This window comes from Panthera leo, chromosome D1 (genome assembly GCF_018350215.1).
Source record: "Panthera leo isolate Ple1 chromosome D1, P.leo_Ple1_pat1.1, whole genome shotgun sequence".
In the NCBI taxonomy this organism is placed as follows: domain Eukaryota; kingdom Metazoa; phylum Chordata; class Mammalia; order Carnivora; family Felidae; genus Panthera; species Panthera leo.
The window spans coordinates 25,944,362-25,965,775 of record NC_056688.1 but is presented as its reverse complement, the minus strand read 5'-3'; the positions used below and the strand labels follow the sequence as shown (position 1 = coordinate 25,965,775).

Below are 21,414 nucleotides of genomic sequence, written 5' to 3'. Positions count from 1 at the left end.
TTTATTGTTTGATTGTAAGCTTTAGACCAATTAAAATCAATCATTTCATTGTATTTGGAGTATATTAACCGCCTTTGTATTTTAACGAGAATTCATCAGTATATAATACTTTATTTTTTCTGAGGATCAACTTTTTCATAAATATTTATAATACTCTGAAGGCTCCTTTATGTCCTGGTAGGTGGGGTAAACAGTTGGTTTTAGGGGAATGCTTTCCTGCCTCAAAATATCTCCTGCTACCCTGCTTGAAATTCCACCATCAGAAATGCATTCCTTGGTATTAAGTATCTCCTCCACTTAGTCCTTTTAAAAAATGCTGTTACTAAGGGGTGGGGTTGACTATTCACATTTGTAGAGCATCTGTGTATGAACAAAACGTGTAGAGATTGTAAACATCCAAACCTGTAACTCTTCTGTGAAATGTAGATGTTACTATTTTCATTTTATAGGTGAGTAAAGATTGCTGAGAGGTTTAAGTAACTTATGTAAATTTCTATATCTAGGATAAGGCCCAGCTGAGATTTAAATCAGGTCATTCTCTTTTCACTGAAATTCATCATACCATTAAAGAGAGAATTTGTTCATTCTTTTTCAGTTAACTTTCCCATGGTAAAGGAATTTCCAAGGACATGGGTGAGGACTGTTCTCCGAAAGAACAGTAAATGTATCTAGAATTTGTCTTTTACCAACTCTGTTATTACCAAGCTTTATCTTGTTGGGATGTTGTGATTAGCATTTGTATTTGCATCAAATTGCATCTAGCATTTAACTGCTGGAGTGATGTAAAATGTAATTTGAAACATGTTGCCTTCGTGGTTAACACTCCAATAGATTTTCACTGTGTTTAAAACTGAGCCCAAACTGCTAATCAAGGACTGTGAGGGCCCCACCTGACCAGGACCTTGCTACCTCTTTCGTATCATCTCATGACAGTGTGCCCATTCCTGTGTTCTGGTTATGCTAGCTTTCATTCCATTTTTATTTCTTTTCTGTTCTTTACTTTTATTTTATTTTTTAAAAGTTTTTATTTATTTTAGACAGTGAGGGAGAGAGAGGAAGAGGGAGAGAGAGAGAGAAAGAGAGAGAGAGAGTGAATATGAGTGGGAGAGGGGCAGAGAGAGAGAGAGAGAGAATCCTAAGCCCAACACGGGGCTTGAACCCACAAACCTGAGCTGAAATCAAGAGTCGGATGCTTAATCAGCTGAGCCACCCAGGTGCCCCATAAGGAGTTTTTGTATTGTTTTTGTGTTGATATATTTATAAAAGAAGTGAATTTCTAAGTTATTCTGATCCTTTGTAGTTGAACCTTGAACATCAACATTGGTTTGAATAGAATGGTTCCACTTATACATAGATGTTTTTCGCTAAATAGAGTACATTACTGTAAATGTATTTCTCTTCTTTATGATTCTCTTAATAATACATTTTTTCTCTATCTTACTTTATCGTAAGAATAGTACATAATATAGCATAAAAATATGTTTGTTGCCTGTTTATATTATTGGCAAGGTTTCCAGTCAAGAGTAAGCTATTAGCAGTTATGTTTTGGAGAAGCAAACTTATATGTGGATTTTCGACTGTGAAGGGGAATCAGTGCCCCTTCTCATGTTGTTCAAGGGTCAGTTGTACTTTATTTACTTTTAGAAATTGGATGAATTTCTGCCAGAATGGTAGGTATTTTACTATTTTTAGAATTTTCTCACTGAATCTAAGTTTCAGATGATTTGCAAATTAAGATTTTCATTTGGTGAATGACATTCTGTATAAAAGGACAGATTTTTTGCTGGCACAAGAACATTTTTAAAAAAATTGAAAGAAATCAGTTCACTGATATATGAGGAAATGAATTTTGAAATCCAGTCCCTCACCATTTTTAGGCTCATTTGCATTTATGTGGTTGGTTGATATTTATTTCCTTTAGTAAGACTGTTTGGATGGAAGAAAACACGATTTATTTTTAACAGTTAATATAGTTGATTTTTTAGATTAGTTTTAGGTTCACAGCAAACTTGAGTAGAAAGTATGAGGTTCCTGCATATGTTTTATCCCCACACATGCCCGACTCCACGATAGATGTCTTTGTGACAGTGATGAACCTACACTGACATAGCTTTGTCAGCAAGGGTTCAGTCATGGTGTTGTATGTTCTGTGGGTTTGGACAAATTTATAATTATATGTACCCACCATTAAGGTATCATACAAAATTATTTCACTGCCCTAAAAATTCTGTGCTCTATTTCTTACTTCTCCCTAACCAGTGGCAACCACAGATATTTTTACTGTCTCTGTAGTTTTGCCTTTTTCAAAATGTCATATAGTTGGAGTTATACAGTACATAGACTTTTCAGCTTGGCTTCTTTCACTTAGTAGTATGCATTTAAATTTTCTCCATGTCTTCTAATGGCTCGATAGTTTCTTTCTTATTTTTATTTTTTTTTTTTTTTAGTGCTGATTAATACTGAATTTTCTGGATGTATCACAGTTTATATATACATTCACCAGCTGAAGGATATCTTGATTGCTTCCAAGTTTCAGCATTTAAAAACAATTTTTTTTTTTTGAGAGACAGACACAGAGCACAAGCAGGAGAGGGGCAGAGAGAGAGGGAGACACAGAATCTGAAGCAGGCTCCAGGTTCTGAGCTCAGCACAGAGCTTGATGCAGGGCCCAAACTCACAAATCATGAGATGATGATGTGAGCCAAAGTGGTACCCTTAACCGACTGAGCCACCCAGGCACCCCTAAGTTTCAGCATTTATAAATAAAGCTGCTGTGAACATGCATGTACAGGCTTTTGTGTGGACATAACTTTTTAGCTCATTTGGATGAACACCAAGGAGTCTAATTGCTGGAACCTGTGGTAAGGTATCTTTAGTTTTATAAGAAACTGACAAGTTGTCTTCCAAAGTGTGTTTACCATTTTGTATTCCTACTAGCAATGGAAGACATTTCCTATTCACATCTTTGTCAGCATTTAGTTCTGGGTTTTTGCCATTTTAATAGGTGTGTGGTGTTATCTCGTTTTAATTTGCATTTCCTTGATGACGTATTGTGTGGAGCATTTTTTCATATACTTATCTATTATTTGCATATCTTTTTGGTGAGGTGTCTGCTTAGGTCTTTGGACTTTTTAAATCAGCTGTTTGTTTTCTTATTGTTGATTTTTAAGAGTTCTTTGTACATTTTGGATAACAGTCTTTTGTCAAATAAATCTTTTGCCAGTATTTTCACCCAAGTCTATTACTTGTCTTTTCATTTTATTGATAGTGTCTTGACACAGCAGAAAATTTTAATTTCAGTGAAGTCCAGCTCATCAGTTCTTTCATGGATTGTGACTCTAATGTATCTAAAAAAGTTTATCACCAAACCCAAGAGCATTTGTATTTTCTCCTATGTTACCTTCTATGAGTTTTATCATTTTGCATTTTACATTAAGGTCTGTGATCCATTTTGAGTAATTTTTTGAAAGCTGTAAGGTCTGTATTTAGATTTATATTTTTGACTGTGGATTTTGCCAATTCTTCCAGCACTATTTGTTGAAAAGAATTTTTTTTTTAAATCCACTGTGTTGACTTTTCTCTTTTGTCAAAGATCAATTGACAGTATTTATGTGGGTCTATTTCTGGGCTCTCTGTTCTGTTTCATTGATGTATTTGTTAATTTTTTTTTTTTTTTTTTTTTGCCAATACCACACTGTATTGATGATTATAGCTTTATGGTATGTCTTTAAGTCACTTGGTGTCAGTCTCCCAACTTTGTTCTTCTCCTTTAATGTTGTGTTAGCTGTTCTAATCTTTTACCTCTCTCTATAAACTTTAAAATAAAAAAAAAAAACTTGCTTTGGTTTTGATTGGCATAGCATTGTGAATCTATAGATTAAGTTTGGAAGAACTGATACCTTGACCATATATTGACCCTTCTATCCAGGAACATGGTATATCTCTCAAATTTTTTTAGTTGTTTACCTTTACCAGAATATTGTAGGTTTCCTCATACAGATCTTGTACATAGTTAAAAAAATTCTTTTAATGTTTATTTTTCAGAGAGAGAGAGAGAGAGAGAGAGAGAGAGACTTTTGAGTGGGGGAGAGACAGAGAGAGAGGGAGACACGGTATCTGACGCAGGCTCTAGGCTCTGAGTTGTCAGCACAGAGCCTGATGCGGGGCTTGAATTCATGAACCATGAAGTCATGACCTGAGCTGAAGTTGGACGCTCAACTGACTGAGGCACCCAGGCACCCCCATGTTTTTTTAGATTTGTATTTAATTCTTTCTTTTTTTGGGGGGGTGTGCTGATATAAATACTATTGTGCTTTTAACTTCAAATTGAACTTAATCATTGTTGGTACATTGGAAAGCAATTGGCTTTTTTATATTAACTTTGTATTCTGCTATTTTGGTCATTAAATTTGATCATTCATGATTAAAAATTCTCAGTAAACTAAGATTAGTGGGAAATGTCCTCAACTTGATAAAGAGTATCTATAAAAAATCTATAACTGTAATAGTGAGAAACTCATTCTGTAAATAAGATCAGGAACAAGGTAAGGACGTCCCCTCTTTCCACTGCTTTTCAACACTGTGCTGGAATTCCTAGCTAATGCCATTAAGGCAAGAAAAGGAAATAAAAGATATACAAATGGGAAAGGAAGAAATTAAACAGCCTTTGTACACAGATGACATGATCATCTAGGTAAACAGTATAAAATAATTGTCTAAAAATCTCCTGCAACTACCAAATGTAAGACACAAAACAATGTATTTTTAAATGCCTCTTTAAAAAATATATTTTAAATACATAAAACCTTGGATTGTGAGTAACTTGTTCTGCAAGTGTTCTGAAAGACGAACAAACGTTTCTAATAAATTTTAATTTGATAAACAAGCAGTTTCTTGCAATACGAGTAGTACATGATGCCAGATGTCACATGATCAAACTGAGTCAGTGGTTCTTGAAATTCTCTTTGATGTGCAAGTGCTTTGGATTACAAGCATGTTTCTGGAATGAATTCTGCTCACAAACCAAGGTTTTACTATACTTCTATAGGAAGAAGTCTTAAGTAAGAAGGACCTACTAACTTCTTTTCCACTTTTTTTAAACAAAAAAATTAGTATTTTAGTGTATTAAGCCACTTAATATATCACTTCAGAATGCATTCAAGGAAATTTCTTTCCTTTTTAAAAAAAATTTTAAGTTTTATTTAAATCCAAGTCAGTTAACATACAGTACAATAATGATTTCAGTAGAATCCAGTGACCCATCACCCACATACAACACCCCAGTGCTCATCCCAACAGATGCCCTCCCCAATGCCTATCACCCATGTAGTCCATCCCCCCACCCGAAATGCATCCAGCAACCCTCAGTATGCTCTCTGTATTTAAGAATCTCTTATGGTTTGCCTTCCTTTCTCTTTTTATCTAATTTTTCCTTCCTCTCCCCTATGTTCATCTGTTGAGTTTCTCAAATTCCACATATGAATAAAGTGATGTGATATTTGTCTTTCTCTGACTGACTTACTTTGTTTAGCATAATACCCTCTAGTTCCATCCACATTGTTGGCACCTGGCACGATTTCATTCTTTTTGATCACCGAGTAATATTCCTGTGTGTGTGTGTGTGTGTGTGTGTGTGTGTGTGTGTATCACATCTTCTTTATCCATTCATCAGTTGATGGACATTTGGGCTCTTCCTATAATTTGGCTATTGTTGATAGTGCTGCTGTAAATATTGGGGTGCATGTGCTCCTTTGAATCAGCATTTTTGTATCCTTTGGAAAAATACCTAGTAGTGAAATTGCTGGGTTACAGGGTAGTTCTATTTTTAATTTTTTGAGAGACCAAGGAAATTTCTTGACTAACAAGCTATTTGAGTAAAAGTGTTAAGCTTTCAAAGGGCTAATAGTTAAATGAAATACTTTGGCTAGACATTCAGTGTAATAGGGTTTGATAAGTTTGATAAGCAATAATTATAGGAGTATACAATATATTTTAGTAGAAAAATTGTCAAAGATGTAAATAGATAATTCCTAAAAGAATAAAGATATCATTTTCACCTTTTGGAAAATTAAAGTGCTTTTATAAATAAATATTAGTGTAGATGCAGTAAAATAGGCACAAACAGTAAAAATTGGTACAATCTTTCCATTTTTAGAAATTGTGTGTGTATTTTAACTTTTTAAATTAAAAATAAATTTAGTCTTATAAAAATTTGCAAAAATAGTGCAGAGAGATTCAGTATACTCTGCAGTTAGGTTTAGATGATGTCACAATTTTTAGGAATTTATTCTTCTAAAAGAATTTTAATGTTTCTTTTTGAGAGCAAGAGAGAGAGAGAGAGCATGAACGGTGAGGGGCAGAATCCAAAGCAGGCACCGAGAGCTGTCAACACAGATCCCAAGATGGGACTCAAACTCAGTAGCCATGAGATCATGACCTGAGCTGAAGTCGGACACTCAACCCACTGAGCCACCCAGGCGACCCAGGAATTTATTCTAAAGAAGTATAAGAAATTGGAGCATAGACTTAGATACAATTATTACATCCTGTTTTTTGTGCTCGCTTCAGCAGCACATACACAATCTTGTTTTCAATTATTGAGCTTTTAACCTGGGAACTTCCCAATTCTATCAATTTGCACGATTTAACAGCTTTTCCAAAATCAGTCTAGGTTAGTGAATGTATCGTTAATATTGTCCGTGCATGTTAACAGTTTCAACCAAACTATTTGTCTGTTATACCCCATGCATGACAAGTATATGACTAATAGAACATTCAGAAGGTATTTCTGGGCCAGACCGCTATACCAGTGACAAAAATATCAGTAGTGATAAGAATGTTCAATGAATGATTGGCAGGCAGTGTGCTCAGTAACTCACATGCATTATTTCATTTAATCTTTCGACTTCCAGGTACTGTTAACTTCCCCATTTTATAGATGAGTAAACTGAGGTTTAGAAGTTACCTAAGGTCTACCACCTAAGGTAGCCCATAGTAGTTTAAATTTAAATCCTGCATTACTGACTACTGCTTTCCTCATTGTTTTCTTTCTTCTCTCTTCCTTCTGTGTTTCACAGTCATGTTGATCTAGAAATCTGTTTTGTATGCCAAGGGGAAAGTGATATGCCAAGGGCCAAATGTTACCTTATGTCTTAGTTTGGGGTGCTTTCACAAAGTACCATAAACTGGGTACCTTATAAACAATACAAATTTATTTCCAACAGTTCTGGAAGCTGGAAGTCTGAGATCAGGAGGTCAGAATGGCAAAGTTCTGGTGAGAGCCGTTTCTCAGACTGCAAACAGCTAGCTTCTTATAACTTCATGTAGCAGAGCATAGAGAAGGAGAAGCAAGCTCTCTTAGGGCTCCTGTAAGGGCACTAATCTCATTCATGAGGGTTCCACCCTCATGACCTCATCTCATCTAATTATTTCCCAAAGGCTCCATTTCCTAATGCCATCATATTAGAGGCTTTGGTTTCCACATACGAATTTTGGGGAGATGCAGATACTCAGTCCCTAATACCTTACAATTATGTCAGAATATTCTTCATTTAGTGAGAAATGCTTAATGAAAACGGGATTAAAAGCAGAGCCAATTTCTATTCTAAAAGCACCAGGTAACAACAAATGCAGGACTACATTTTCTTTATATTGACCACTTCCCACAGTCTGTTGGCTCGAAAGGAGTAATAGATGTGAAAGTACCAAGTTGTCAGCTTATTTCTCTCCTTCCCAGACAGTGGGATGACTATACGCATGTTTAAAGTTGATCCTGATTGATTGCTTGGCCTTTGTACTAGTGACTTGAAATCCTGATGTTACATTTTTTTCTAAAAGAAAGCAGGAAAACAAAACAAAAACAAAATGTCACCGGATCTATAGGTTATCTTCAAATAATGATATTAAATTTAAGATTTACTTTCCAATATTAAAGCTGGAAATTCAGCCAGTATGGAAAACAACCTTTGACCTCTAAAGATGGATTAACTTCTCTAGTTGAAAATCTGATGTACTTGAAAGTCATCAGTAAAAATGTTCTTTTTCCTTTGAGTTGCTGAGCTTTTGGTGACCAGTCATTTGTTCTGCTAAATACCATGGGGTTTTGTTTGGAAACTCTGTTTTCTAATTCTAAGTGTTTGACTGAGAACAAGTTCTCTAAATCAGTAAAGAATAGTAATAGCCAGCGTGTACTGAGCCATTTCTGTTAACTGATACTCTACTAATCATTTTACATTAATTTACATCATTTAGTTCTTAAACAGCCAGGATTCACAATTAGGACATTCTGATCCTATAATCAAGTTTTTAGCTATTTCTTTATTTCAGATATATATTTTTAGGATCTATGCAGGTAATGTAAATAAGGTGTGGTCACTTGGGCGAATTAGACCTTGTTGTGCTGTACCTAAAGTATTCATATACATTTTTATTTTATTTTATTTTTTAGATGTTTTTATTTATTTTGGGGAGGGAGTGAGAAAGAGTGAGCATGAGCAGGGAGGGACAGAGGAAGAGGGGGACAGAAGATCGGAAGCAGTCTCTATTCTGACAGCAGCAAGCCCAATGTGGGGCTGGAACTCACAAACCATGAGATCATGATCTGAGCCGAAGTTGGACCCTCAACCGACTGAGCCACCCAGGCACCTCCATATACATTTTTTTAATGTTTATTTTTGAGAGAGCGAGAGAGAAAGCATGTGCATGCAAGTGAACACAAGTGAGAGAGGGGCAGAGAAAGGGAGACAGTGCCTCCATAGAGGGATCTGTACTGACAGTGGAGAGCCCTATGTGGGGCTCGAACTCAAACCACTAGATCATGACCTGAGCCAAATTTGGTCGCATAACTGACTGAGCTACCCAGGTGCCCTCCTCATATACATTTAAAACACACACACACACACACACACACACACACACACACACACACACACACTTTAGGCCTAATCCAAATCAGAAGATAGAATGGATAAATTTAAAATACTATGGATGATGGACGTAAAACCTTGTTCAGATGAAAATTTATTTTTTTTGACGTGTGTTTTAATTTCTGTTCTCTCACATATGTGAGGCTTTAAGCAAATTACTTAATTTGTGATTAGGTTCATAGAGAACGAAGTAAAATCTTATTACTTGTTTTGGACAATGTACTGTATACATGCATATATGGTAAAGGTATAAAATGCATTTATGCATGATAACAATACACATCAACTCCTGTCTTTACTTTTAGAAGGGATACAAAGAATGGTGCTTTGTATCTATAATAATTGGTTCTTTAAAATAACATCCAGAGCTTTGAAACAAAAAAGTCAACATCTGTTTAATCTCTGTGATAGAGACATGAGTATGTGATAAATTATTTTGTTTACTTTTCTGGTATTTGAAGTGTTGCATAGTTTTAAAAAATGTGTGTATGAAAGAGAAAATAATTGCAACTGTATGCTAAGTTTTTCCTTTTATTTCTGCCTTTGTTTGTTTTTAGTTTTTATTTTTGCCATCCCAAAGGATCAAGTATTTAACTCCCTATGGTTATTTAGGAAATATTTGGGTTAGAAGGCAGTGTTAGAACTGAGGAAACAAAGGAGCTTACTTCAGCAAAGAGTAAAAGAGTGACTTTCCATAGCCAAAGAAGCAGCAGTTAAAGATCATGGAGGCAAGAAAGGGAACAAATGTCTCATAAACTGAATAAATGTAAGTAATTGAGCATAACTGGAGGCAGAGAAAGGGCATGGAGGAGTAATGACTGAGATCAGAGTATAAATTCAGACAGAACCTAGATGATGAAAGCCATGATATATGCAAATATGTTTGGACTTTATCCTATGGATCAGTGGTTCCCAGTTCAGGCTGATCATCAGAATTAACTGGATCCCATTTCAGACTCATGGAACTAGCATTTCTTAGAATAGTGACCAGGACACTTTTCTTTAAAAGGCTCTGCCATGTGTTATTGTCTTAATTCATTCTAAAAACCCTCTCAGACAGGGAGTTGGTATTGTTCTCCATCTACGTGATAGAGAATTTCAGTCCAGAGTAGGATTATGCAAGTTGATCATGTTAGTTTTATTTAAAAAAATTTTTTTAGCATTTATTTTTGAGAGAGAAAGAGACAGAATGCGAGTGGGTTGGGGCAGAGAGAGGGGGAGGCACAGAATCCGAAGCAGGCTCCAGGCTCTGAGCTGTCAGCACAGAGCCTGATGCGGGGCTCGAACTCATGAGCTGTGAGATCATGACCTGAGCCAAAGTCGGATGTTCAACTGACTGAGCCACCTAGGCGCTCCTGATCATGTTAGTTTTAATATACCTCTGTGTAGAATTCACATCTCTGCCTTATGAAGTGGTGCATTCTGCCTCTGCCCCATTTGGCTGGGGCACATGGAGAAGACTTCCACTAAAAGTGTTTCTTCAGTTCTGAGATGGTTGCTCTCAGGCCTTTCTTGCAGTCCTTCTAGAATTTTATGAGATGAGAGCCTCTGTATAAAATTAGATAAAATTGCAAGACTAAATGCTCTGCAGCAGTGCTGACTCATGGGAACTCTCGATGGATTTTTGATAGTGTCACCTGATAAGCTTTGTATTTTGTAGTGGTGGGAAGGGGAGCAGGGGAGATCAAAGGTGAGGACAATTAGCAGTATTCTCGGTAAGAAATGATATTCATCCCTACTAAAGCTTGGGCTAGGGGAAGTGATAGAGTCAAGAGAAAATTAGGAGGTAGAATGTAATAATAAATAAGCTCTGGGAGTAGATTTTCATTGTGTTTTTTTTTTTTTTTTTATTTATTTTAGAGAGTGAGAGCAAATGGGGGAGAGAGGCAGAGGGAAAGATTGAGAGAAAGAGGAAGTCAGAGAGAGCAGGTTCCATGCTCAGCACGGAGCCCGATGTGGAGCTCGATTTCACACCCCTGGGATCATGACTTGAGTCGAAATAAAGAGTTGGATGTTCAACCTACTGAGCCAACCAGGCACCCCAGATTTTCATTTTTGATGAGCTTGTGAGATTGGGCAAGGCAAGGAAGAAAGCCTGAGATGTTGGGAAGGATAATGAGTTCTAGATAATATTTGTATATTGAATGTGTATTGATGAGGACTTTAGTGGTTTTGATTTTCCAGTCTTAGTCATAGAAAATGTTGATGATACCTATCAATAACTTCGTTTTATTTTTCTTTAATTTTTGATTATATTCTCCCACCCCAAATTATTTTATGATTCTTTTTGTGGATTTAAGGCCACATGCTGTCTTACCATGTAGCAGTTACTGCTCCCAGAGAGCCAGTGGACTTTGATGAGCAGTAGAGAGAGTGGAGAGTTTTATCTTATTTTCATTATTGACCTTTTGGTGTAGTGTAACTCATTAGATTGTTTTGGAGTTTGAGTATTTACCTATTTACTAACAAGTTGATAGAAGTTTTTCACTAGAAAATATAAAATCTCATAATGCCATTATAGAATAAGGCCTGATTCATAAGCATTTTCTAAGAGGCAGATTATAAGTATCTTTTTTTTCTTACCCATAGGGTAAAAGTTGGATTGTTAAAAGAAGTTATGAAGATTTTCGGGTACTTGATAAACATCTTCATTTATGTATTTATGACCGACGATTCTCCCAACTCTCAGAGCTTCCCCGTTCTGATGCTCTGAAGGATAGTCCAGAGGTAAGCATTTAGTTCTTTGCAGCCTTAATTGCTGTATATAAATTAGCAGAAAGTGTTGCCTGTATACTAAATAAAAGCTTATATCGAACACTCAGGATGATTCTTGGGATTATTTAATTATTTCATAACTGAAAAAGTTATAGTGCTATGTAGAACGTTTAGAATTAAAGTAGGTTTGGTGTGTAATTTTATTAAAAAGATTCATAATATATAATGGGCTACATATATGAGACCATTCTTCAAAGAGAATATAAAATATGGAGGCAAAAACATGGAAAAATGTTGACCTCACTAATAATTAAAGAAAGGCATAGCTTATGATGGCATGCCATATCTGTGCCCTTATCTTTACTCCTGTCAAATTTCTAGTAAAAATATAAAAGATTTTAAAAAAATTAAATGGGAAAAGATTCTTTATAACATCAGAATATAAAAACCATCAAAATTATGAGGAATCTTCTTTATTTTTTATTTTTTTGAGAGGGAGGGAAAGGGAGAGAGAGAATCCTAAGCAGGCTCCATGCCTAGCACAGAGCCTGACGCAGGGCTCGGTCTCACAACCATGAGATCATGATGTGAGGAATCTTTGAAAGAAGATAGGATAAGATTTATGGGGGTGAGCAAATACTGCATACAAACAGGTACAGGAGGATTGAAGAAGACAGATCAACTAGAAATCTTAATCGTAAAAGCCAAATAAATAAAATAATTGAGAAGAGCAAACAGAGGGCTTTCAGAAGCATGGTTACTATCCTCAGAGAGACAGGAGGCAATCATAGTCATGGAATGAGAACATATTTTTAGAAAAATAAAAAATCAGAGATCTTAGAAATGAACATGTACTTATTTAAATTAATTTTAGTTATAGCAAACCTGAAGAGCTGGACTGTGTGCAGAATGGACACAGATGAAGAGAGCATTAGTGAGCTGGGAGAGCAAACTTTATAATAATACAGCCCCAGAAGGGAATGAAAGATAAAAAGTTGCGTGAGAACAGTGGGAATCATGGAGAAAAGATCCTGAAGTTCCTACTTCCCTCTCCTAGGAGTTCTAGCAGGATACAGGAGATGGAAGTAACTAAAAGTTAATATAAGAAAATGCCCTAAAGCTAAAGAAAGCCATGTTTCAGATCACATGGGCCCAGTAAGTACTAAATATAATGACTGAAAAGACATGCATCTATAAACAGTGTAGTGAAATTTCAACAGCCAAAACAGAGAACACCAAAAGCTTCCAGAGAGCAAAAAAACATGCTTTAAAAAAAAAAAAAGAACAAGAATTGTATTGACAGTAGACTCAATAGCAGCTTGAAAACAGTGCAGATGTCTTTCAAGTCCTGATGGGAAGCGATTTCAAATCTGTAATTAATTCCAAGGCAACTAAGTAGGTAGGACAAAGTAGAGGCATCATCAGTCATGCAAGAACTGACACAGGAATGGGGTCTCAGGAATATTCTAAAACCACAGCTTCTTTTGTATCACCGAAAATCTAGAAGTCTGTCTCTGTTTCCTATCTCTGTCTCTTTGTTCCATTTCTCTTTCTCAAGCTGTCTCAGAACATGGCCACTACTAAAAGGCCCCAGGTTTTTAATCTCTTTTTTTAAGACAGCTGCTAGAATGAATTAAATATTTTCAACTTAATTCCTAATTCCTGCAGTAACTCTTGTTAGGCCAGCTAGTGTTTGGTCCCATTTCTGGACCAATCCACGGACCCGTGGTGTGGGATCACATATGAACATGGCTGTCCTGCCGCAGCTGCATGCCTGGAAGCTTACAGCAGGTCTTGGAATTTCAGAGTAGCCAGGGGGAAGCTGGCAGAAAAGCCAAGTATGTCTCTGCTGTGATTATTTTTTTACATTTTCAGTATGAGATAGAGACAGCAATAAAATTAGAAGCTATAGAATAGTATGACCCCCTGATGATGAGGAGCTAGCAGTTAAAGTTCTTCACAAGACAGGGGATTTCTATGTAAGTGCCGATGGTTTCACTTCACGGAACTCTTAAGCCTCTGTGAAGAATCCTCTGTAACTATTAAAATGCCTAAAAATCTACAGAATTTTTGCCCCAGAAACAACTAATTTATACCAGTTACTTGGACAGGGAGTGCAGTATCTTGACTTGGAGTTACCACTGAATCTTCTCTTTCTCTTTAGTCCATCACTCAGATGCTTATGGCTTACCTCTCCCGCCTTTCAGCTATTGCTGGCAACAAGATCAATTGTGGACCTGCCCTTACTTGGATGGAGGTATTTTCTAATTCACTTCTTATCAAAATTTATTTTTGAATTGTCTACGAAATTTAATGTTAATTTAATTTCTATAGCTATTGAGCTTCAGGAATCAAAGAAATAGAATTAATGCTCATCTTTTGGAAGGATAGATATGTCTTATGCTAAGTATTTTTTTTATCTCAAATCTTTCTTTGAGAATCCAGGAAACTAATTTTAATATATCTTGTGAATTGCAGTGACACCTCTTATTTTGGTGTTTAATGTATTAAGTGTACATTTAGCAAGATATATATATTTAATTGACTTAGTAATTGAAAATATTTTTCAATTATTTATGAATGACAGACAATTAACCTTTTAAAGAGTCCAGTTTAAGTATTGAGTGTTACACAGTATCCAGAAAATATGTTAAGTATTTCTCCTTAATTTGCAGATTTATTCTCTCCTTCCAGTGGAAATTGGCAAGTCAGAATGGGAAGTAGAAAGAATATGGAATTTAGCACCAGGCCAACTTGCACTGAGATACTGGTTTTTCTATTATTGGCTGTGTGATCTTGGAAAATTACAGTGAAACCTCAGATTACAAGTAACTTGTTCTGAGAGTGTTTCACAAGACGACCAAACATTTCTAATGTATTTTAACCTGCTAAAGGAGCAATGTCTTGCAATATGAGTAGTACGTGACGCCGAATGTCATGTGATTACAACTGAGCCAGTGGTCCTTGAAATTTGCTTTGATACACAAGTGATTACTTTGATATACAAGTAATTTGCTTTGGATTACAAGCATGTTTCCAGAATGAATTATGCACACAAACAAAGGTTTTACTGTATTTAATTTCTCATAAATTACATAAGCTCTTTGAGCTTTAGCATCTTCATCTTTAGGTTTTTTTTTAAATGTTTGTTTATTTTTGAGAGAGAGAAAGAGAGACAGAGCGCAAGCAGGGTAGGGGCACAAAGAGAGGGAGACACAGAATCTGAAACAGGCTCCAGACTCTGAGCTGTCAGCACAGAGCCTGATGGGTGGCTCAAACCCATGAACTGCGAGATCGTGACCTGAGCCGAAGTCGGTTGCTTAAGGGACTGAGCCACCTAGGCGCCCCAAGCATCTTCATCTTTAAGTGTTGATAATCATGCTGAGTACCTTTTAGATTTATGAGGATTACATTGAATCATTTGTTATATGCACAGCACAATGGCATATAATAAGTACTCAGTAAATATTAGGTGTTGTTTTTTTTTTAAGATTCTTTGGGTTATGGTTTCTCTAAATCAAATTGAACACTTTTGTAGATAGAGAAACTTTTACAAGTCCCCTGTCTTTATCTCATAGTTCATTTTCTTTGTCATAGATTGATAATAAGGGAAATCATCTTCTAGTTCATGAGGAATCATCCATTAACACTCCTGCTGTTGGTGCTGCCCACGTTATCAAGAGGTACACTGCTCGGGCCCCTGATGAATTGACTTTAGAGGTAAATGACTAAAGACTCTGTCAGCTCAGGCCCTTTCCCCATACTCTATTGTCTTTCAGCCTAGGATGCCATCTGTTTTTATTTAACGACTATACTCATCCTTGAAAATTCAGCTTAAATGTCTCCCATTTCTTCTAGGAAGTCATCCTTGATCTTCTTCCTACTCCATGCAAATACATATCCCCAAAGAGCCTGGATTGAATGTTACTCTGAACTGTTCTCATGGCTTATATCTGACCTTTCATTTATTACACTCAGTCATAATTGTTCTCCTGTTTGTCTCCATGACCTTCTTGAAAGCCAGGTCTCAATCTTTTTGTTTTGTGTTTTTAGTACCTAAATATGATACCCAGTGATACCTTCTTCTCATTGTTTGTTCAAAGATTGAGGTAAAGAACAGATGAAAAGTGAAATGAACATTGCTTGCAATCAGATGCAAAAGGAGGGGAATTAAGTTTCTTCCTCTAATACTGGATGATGAGAGACAAAAAACTGCTTACAGTTATTCAGTTTAAGAAACACAGTATAGATTTTTAGGTTCCATACACAGAGGAATGTATGTCTTAAAAGATGCCATGCCTGTGAGCAAATACAGCTTTGTGAAGTTGATTCTTTCATGATGTGAAAATTAGTTGTAAATATACAAAGAAAAATTCTTTTTTATTTAAAAAATATTTTAATGTTTTTTTAAATTTATTTTTGAGACAGAGACAGAGTATGAGTGGGAGAGGGTCAGAGAGAGAGGGAGACACAGAATCTGAAACAGGCTCCAGGCTCTGAGCTGTCAGCACAGAGCCCAACATGGGGCTCGAATTCATGGACTGTGAGATCATGACCTGAGCTGAAGTTGGACACTTCACTGACTGAGCCGCCCAGGCACCCCTACAAAGAAAAATTCTTAAAAGCAATATGTATACCACAGTAATATTGCTGTGAAGCACTTAACTATGTTTTGTCACAGAGATCACCACTTATTTGAAGAATGTGATTTCCATTAAATATATTATTAAGAACTATTATTATGATTTTATATTTATAATTTTTGTAAAAGTTTGTATAAACTCACTAGTTTGTCAAATTTTATACTTACTAAGAATAACCAAGTAATTGTAGATATCTTAGGCCTTTGATATATGATTTAATAAGATATGTACTCAGCACAGTACATGACACATGGTCAATGCTCACTAAATGTCTATGAATAAAAGTTATGGTGGTTCTAAGTATGAGTATTTTAAACTATCCCTTGTAGGTGGATCTGATCACTTTTACTTTTAGTAACAGTAGTGACTATTTTAACAGAAGTGGTGGTGATGGTGTGAAACCTGACATTCAAAAATCCTATGCTGTAAGTCTGACTTTCTGAAGTTACTACACGTAGGTTAACCACTTACCTTTTCTTCTTACCTCTTCTTTACCAATCATTAAGATTATTAAATTCTTTACAGAAGTAAGTGTTACATTTTTCCAGAAATAATTAGCCAGAGAATGAGAGTGGAACTTAACTTTTTGTTACGGTTCACATTTAAATTCTAGACATAATAATGGGTTTAAAATTTGACTAAAAATATTTCACTTAAAATTTTTTCTTGTAGGTGGGAGACATTGTTTCTGTTATTGACATGCCCCCGAAAGTGTTAAGCACATGGTGGAGAGGCAAGCATGGATTTCAGGTAGGCAACAAATAAGGTGTGAAGGAGTAAAAAACAAAAAACAAAACAAAACAGTTTTTCTTTATTCTTTAGTAATATTTATTTCTCTTTGCAGCATGTACTGGCAGTGGACCTTGTCAGCGGAGGTAGAAAAATATAGATGATATTAGACTTGGATTTCCTTTTCTAGTTACTCTTGTGGTTGTTTTATCTCCTTCTTCTTTAAATGGAAACAGTAGGAACATAGTAGGAACAGAATCACAGGTCTGAGTACCACTTTTAGATTATCAGGCCTGTGATTCTGCCTTGCTTTTAAAAAAAATTTTTTTTTAATGTTTATTTATTTTTGAGAGAGAGAGAGAGTGTGTGAGCAGGGGAGGGGCAGACAGAGAGGGAGACACAGAATCCAAAGCAGGCTCCAGGCTCTGAGCTGTCAGCACAGAGCCCGACGTGGGGCTCGAACTCACAAACCGTGAGATCATGACTTGAGCTGAAGTCAGATGTCTGGCTTAACCGACTGAGTCACCCAGGCACCCCCTGACTCTGCCTTGCTTTTAATATTGATTTGGAATCAGGATTCACATGTATTTAAAAAAAATTTTTTTTAACCTTTATTTATTTTTGAGAGACATAGAGAGACAGAGCACAAGTCGGGGAGGGGCAGAGAGCATGGGAGACACGGAATCTGAAGCAGACTCCAGGCTCTGAATTGTCAGCACAGGGGCTCGAACCCTCGTGAGATCATGACCTGAGCCAAAGTCGGACACTTAACCTACTAAGCCACCCAGGCACCCCTCACACATTTTTTTTTTTTTTGGTTTATTTATTCTTATTTTAAGAGAGAGAGAGCCCAAGCAGGGGAGGAGCAGAGATAGAGGGAGAAAGAGAGAATCCCAAGCAGGCTGTTAGGGCAGAGCCTGATTCAGGACTCCAGCTCGTGAACTGTGTAAAATGGGGATAGTAGGACTATTTTTTGTTTCATAAGATTATAGTAAAGATTAAAGGTGTGAGGATAAAATTTGTAAAGTACATAGAACAGACCTGATGCATACTTTTCACTCAAAAAATATTGATTTTTAAGTTTTAATTGGTTTTTTTACAAATTTAATTTTATTGATTCCTTTATTATAAAAGTATCCATGGCAATTTAATTTGATGATTAAGACTAGAAAAATCATATCCATATTATATCACAAAATAATTGGGGTCATGTATCTTAATTGCTATGCATAATTGTTGCTTTTGATTAAATATAAAACTAAATAAAAGACTGGGGTATCCTTTTTTCTATTGAGGAGTCAATTTTTCATGTTCATGGAAATGAGCTATATATAAACTTTAGGCTCTAAAAGATGATAAAAAAATAAATTTGGATTTTAAATGGCAGTTATATTGTTTTCTTGGTATGGCTACCTTTCTTATAATCTTAGACAAGTCATTTGCTTTCTTTGTACTTTAGTTTATTCTTAATTGGAAAGTTCCACTTATAATCCTTCTAGTCCTTCTCAACATTTTAATTCTATTATTGTAAAAATGGTAGCAGGTTTCTCCTTCTTTCATGTGACATATTTATTGAGATCTGACTTTGTGCTAGGTATAGATTCCTAACTTTAAAAAATAAATGTTTATTTATTTTTGAGAGAGAGGGAGAGAGAGAGCATGAGTAGGGGAAGGGGTAGAGAGAGAGGGAAAGAGAAAATCCCAAGCAGGCTCTGCACTGTCAGCACAGAGCCCGACATTGGGCTCTAACTTATGAACTGTGAGATCATGACCTGAACTGAAATCATGAGTCGGACACTGACTGAGCCACCCAGGCACCCTCTTCCTAACTCTTTTATTTAGAGTCACATAAATTAATTTCTAGCCTAAACAGATTATTCATTTAAAAATTAGTATATAAATTAACAATTGTTAAAATTAGCTTATTGCCAAACAAATTATTTAAAATAAAAACAGATTTTTAAACTTAAAGGGTTTATTTGTAAATGATAGTGAAAGGTTTTTTATATAGTACTGAAAATTTTTTTCATCCTAATTAGCCTTGGAAGGGCAGTCATTTCTGTTTAGATCATGTTAGGATATGCATTTGAAAAGGAGAGTTGATTGTGGGCATTTTGGGGGGTCACCTATAAAACCAGGACTGGTTTTTAAATGTCACTGTCAAAACTTCATTTATAAAATGAGCCCAGTACTGTAAGGAAATAATCCACACAATCCACTCTTCCTTGCTGTTCCTAAACACTCGTCCATTTGTAAGAATGCCTCATGGCTTATTGAAGGGGGAAGTTGAATGGGGAGGCATGTATTGAGCATCTGTTATGTGCAAAGTATTGCTGGGCACTTTATACACAATATTTTCTTTAATCTTCACAAAGCTATTAACTCCTTTTATGGAGGGGAAACAATATGAGAGGCTTAATAAACAGCCAAGATACCTAATTGTAAGCGATGGAGTAGGGTCTCAAATTCACGTCTGCCCCATCCCATTGCCTGAGGAGCACTAAGTAGGATTTCTGCATTTAAGTCTCATTATTAACTTCATCCACCTCAGTTTTCAGCCCTATGAAAAAGAACATCTTTCCTTCCCAGCCAGCAAAAAATGCTGTAAAGATGAACCAACTAAGGACTGTAAAGCATACAGGTTTTACTGGTGGAAACATTTCTGTTACCATGTGTTGTTTTTATGTGATGATTAATATATTGTATCTAGGAAAAAACTCCTCTTCAAGCTATTTGTGATGTTCTCTACCCTTGTTAGGTATTTTTAAATGGCAAACATATGCCCTTCCTTACTCAAATATTTCATTGAGAGAGGAAGATAATTAGAATTTATTCCATGAATATGATAATTATAGATGAGATCGCTGATTTTTAAGTTTGAAAGAACCGGAATAATGGCTTAGCCCATTGGTTTTCCCATGTATGTATTTTATGTTTGTTTATTTTTTAATTTATTTTGAGAGAGAAAGAGAGCAAGCTGGGGAGGGGCAGAGAGAGAGGGAGAGAGAAATCCCAAGCAGGCTCCTGCACTTTCAGCGCAGAGCCCAATGCAGGGCTTGAACTCATGAACTGTAAGATCATGACCTGAGCCGAAACCCAAGAGTCGGACGCTTAACCACTGGGCCACCCAGGCGCTCTACATGTATATATTTTAACTCCATGGAATTGTTAATTAGAGTCTTACACCTGAGTGTGAGAAAAGGCAACAATGGAGCTGCCCTTGGTAGTTTAAGGGGCACCCTTAAACTTAGTTTAAGTCAGGCACCCTGGGGCCTTCTGCCCCAGGGAGCATGTCTGGTATGACCTCAGTGCTCCCCTCAGGGTCTCTTAGATGCATGGTAGGTTCAGAGCCCAGCAAGATTCCCTGGGAGTTCTAGGAAGTTTTCCTGGACAAGGTGACTTTGGAATGCAGAGTCTTGTGTGTTTCTTCTGAGGGCGGGATGTCCAGCAGGGCAGACAGATCAGACTGAAACGGCCAGCACCTCAGTTAGCTAACTTGACTGATCCTGGACATACAGATGGACATTGTAAGCTGGGCTTTGTCAGTGGACCATGCGGGGAGGAGCCACCAAGGCAGGAAGCCTGCACTAATAATGTGTAGGGGCTGGGCTTGACCGTGAGGTAGGTTCTAGTAGTTTTCCTGGGGATCAAGGCCATTTAGAGATGACTGTTCCCAGAAGAGAGAGTAAAGGGGAACAAGGATGTGGGCCACTGCTTCCCAGGATGGATGCCAACTCTGTAGTATCATGCTCTGAGCACTGCTGGAAAGCTTTCTGGAAGTGTGCTGTCAGTATGCAGGCCCTATGCATCTCCACTTGCATGTCTGCTCAACTTGAAGTGTTCATGCCTTGTTACATGGATTCTGCTTTTCTTCTGTTACAGTCACGTGTGTTTGTTGTCTCCTTTCTGGCCAGCTCTCAAGGCATGACAAGGTACAGGCATCAGTATGGTAGCCTTTCCCGTGTATTGCTGTGAACTGATGCTGTGCATTGCTGGGTTGTGACTTTATCATTAAGAGAATAATTAGACCTCATTTTTAGTACAGATTTACAGAATAATTGAGCAGGTAGTATAGAGTTTCATATAATCCCTTCCACCGCCCCCACACAGACACATACACAGCTTCTCCTATTATTAACATCTTGCTTTACAAATTCATTGTATAGCATTGGCAAAATGCTGATCTTTACTGACCACCAGCTGATTTGCAAAGATTACAGATAGCATAGAATAAGTACTGTTTCTAAGAGTTGTCTGAGGATCATTAGATCCTGGGCCAGAATCACATGGATACAGAATATTTGGATATATACAATACAGAATGTCAGTTTCACATCCTGCCCCACAATGATTAAAATAATTTGGGGGCTTGCTTTTTTGTTACAATTAATGAACCAAATTTC

General features: G+C 36.6%; 1 protein-coding gene across 3 annotated transcripts in view; it reads left to right on the top strand.

The window, feature by feature from the left end:
* ARHGAP32 (Rho GTPase activating protein 32) overlaps nucleotides 1–21,414 on the top strand; it is a 198,658-nt gene that overhangs the window by 93,075 nt on the left and 84,169 nt on the right. For 2 of the 3 annotated variants that reach the window (XM_042904540.1, XM_042904539.1), the window contains 4 exons: nucleotides 11,514–11,651; nucleotides 13,804–13,896; nucleotides 15,237–15,359; nucleotides 16,955–17,032. In XM_042904540.1, coding sequence (XP_042760474.1) covers nucleotides 11,514–11,651; nucleotides 13,804–13,896; nucleotides 15,237–15,359; nucleotides 16,955–17,032 — 432 coding nt within the window. Of the gene's footprint in view, nucleotides 1–11,513; nucleotides 11,652–13,803; nucleotides 13,897–15,236; nucleotides 15,360–16,954; nucleotides 17,033–21,414 lie in introns of those variants that run through there. The other variant, XM_042904541.1, reaches the window with a different exon arrangement.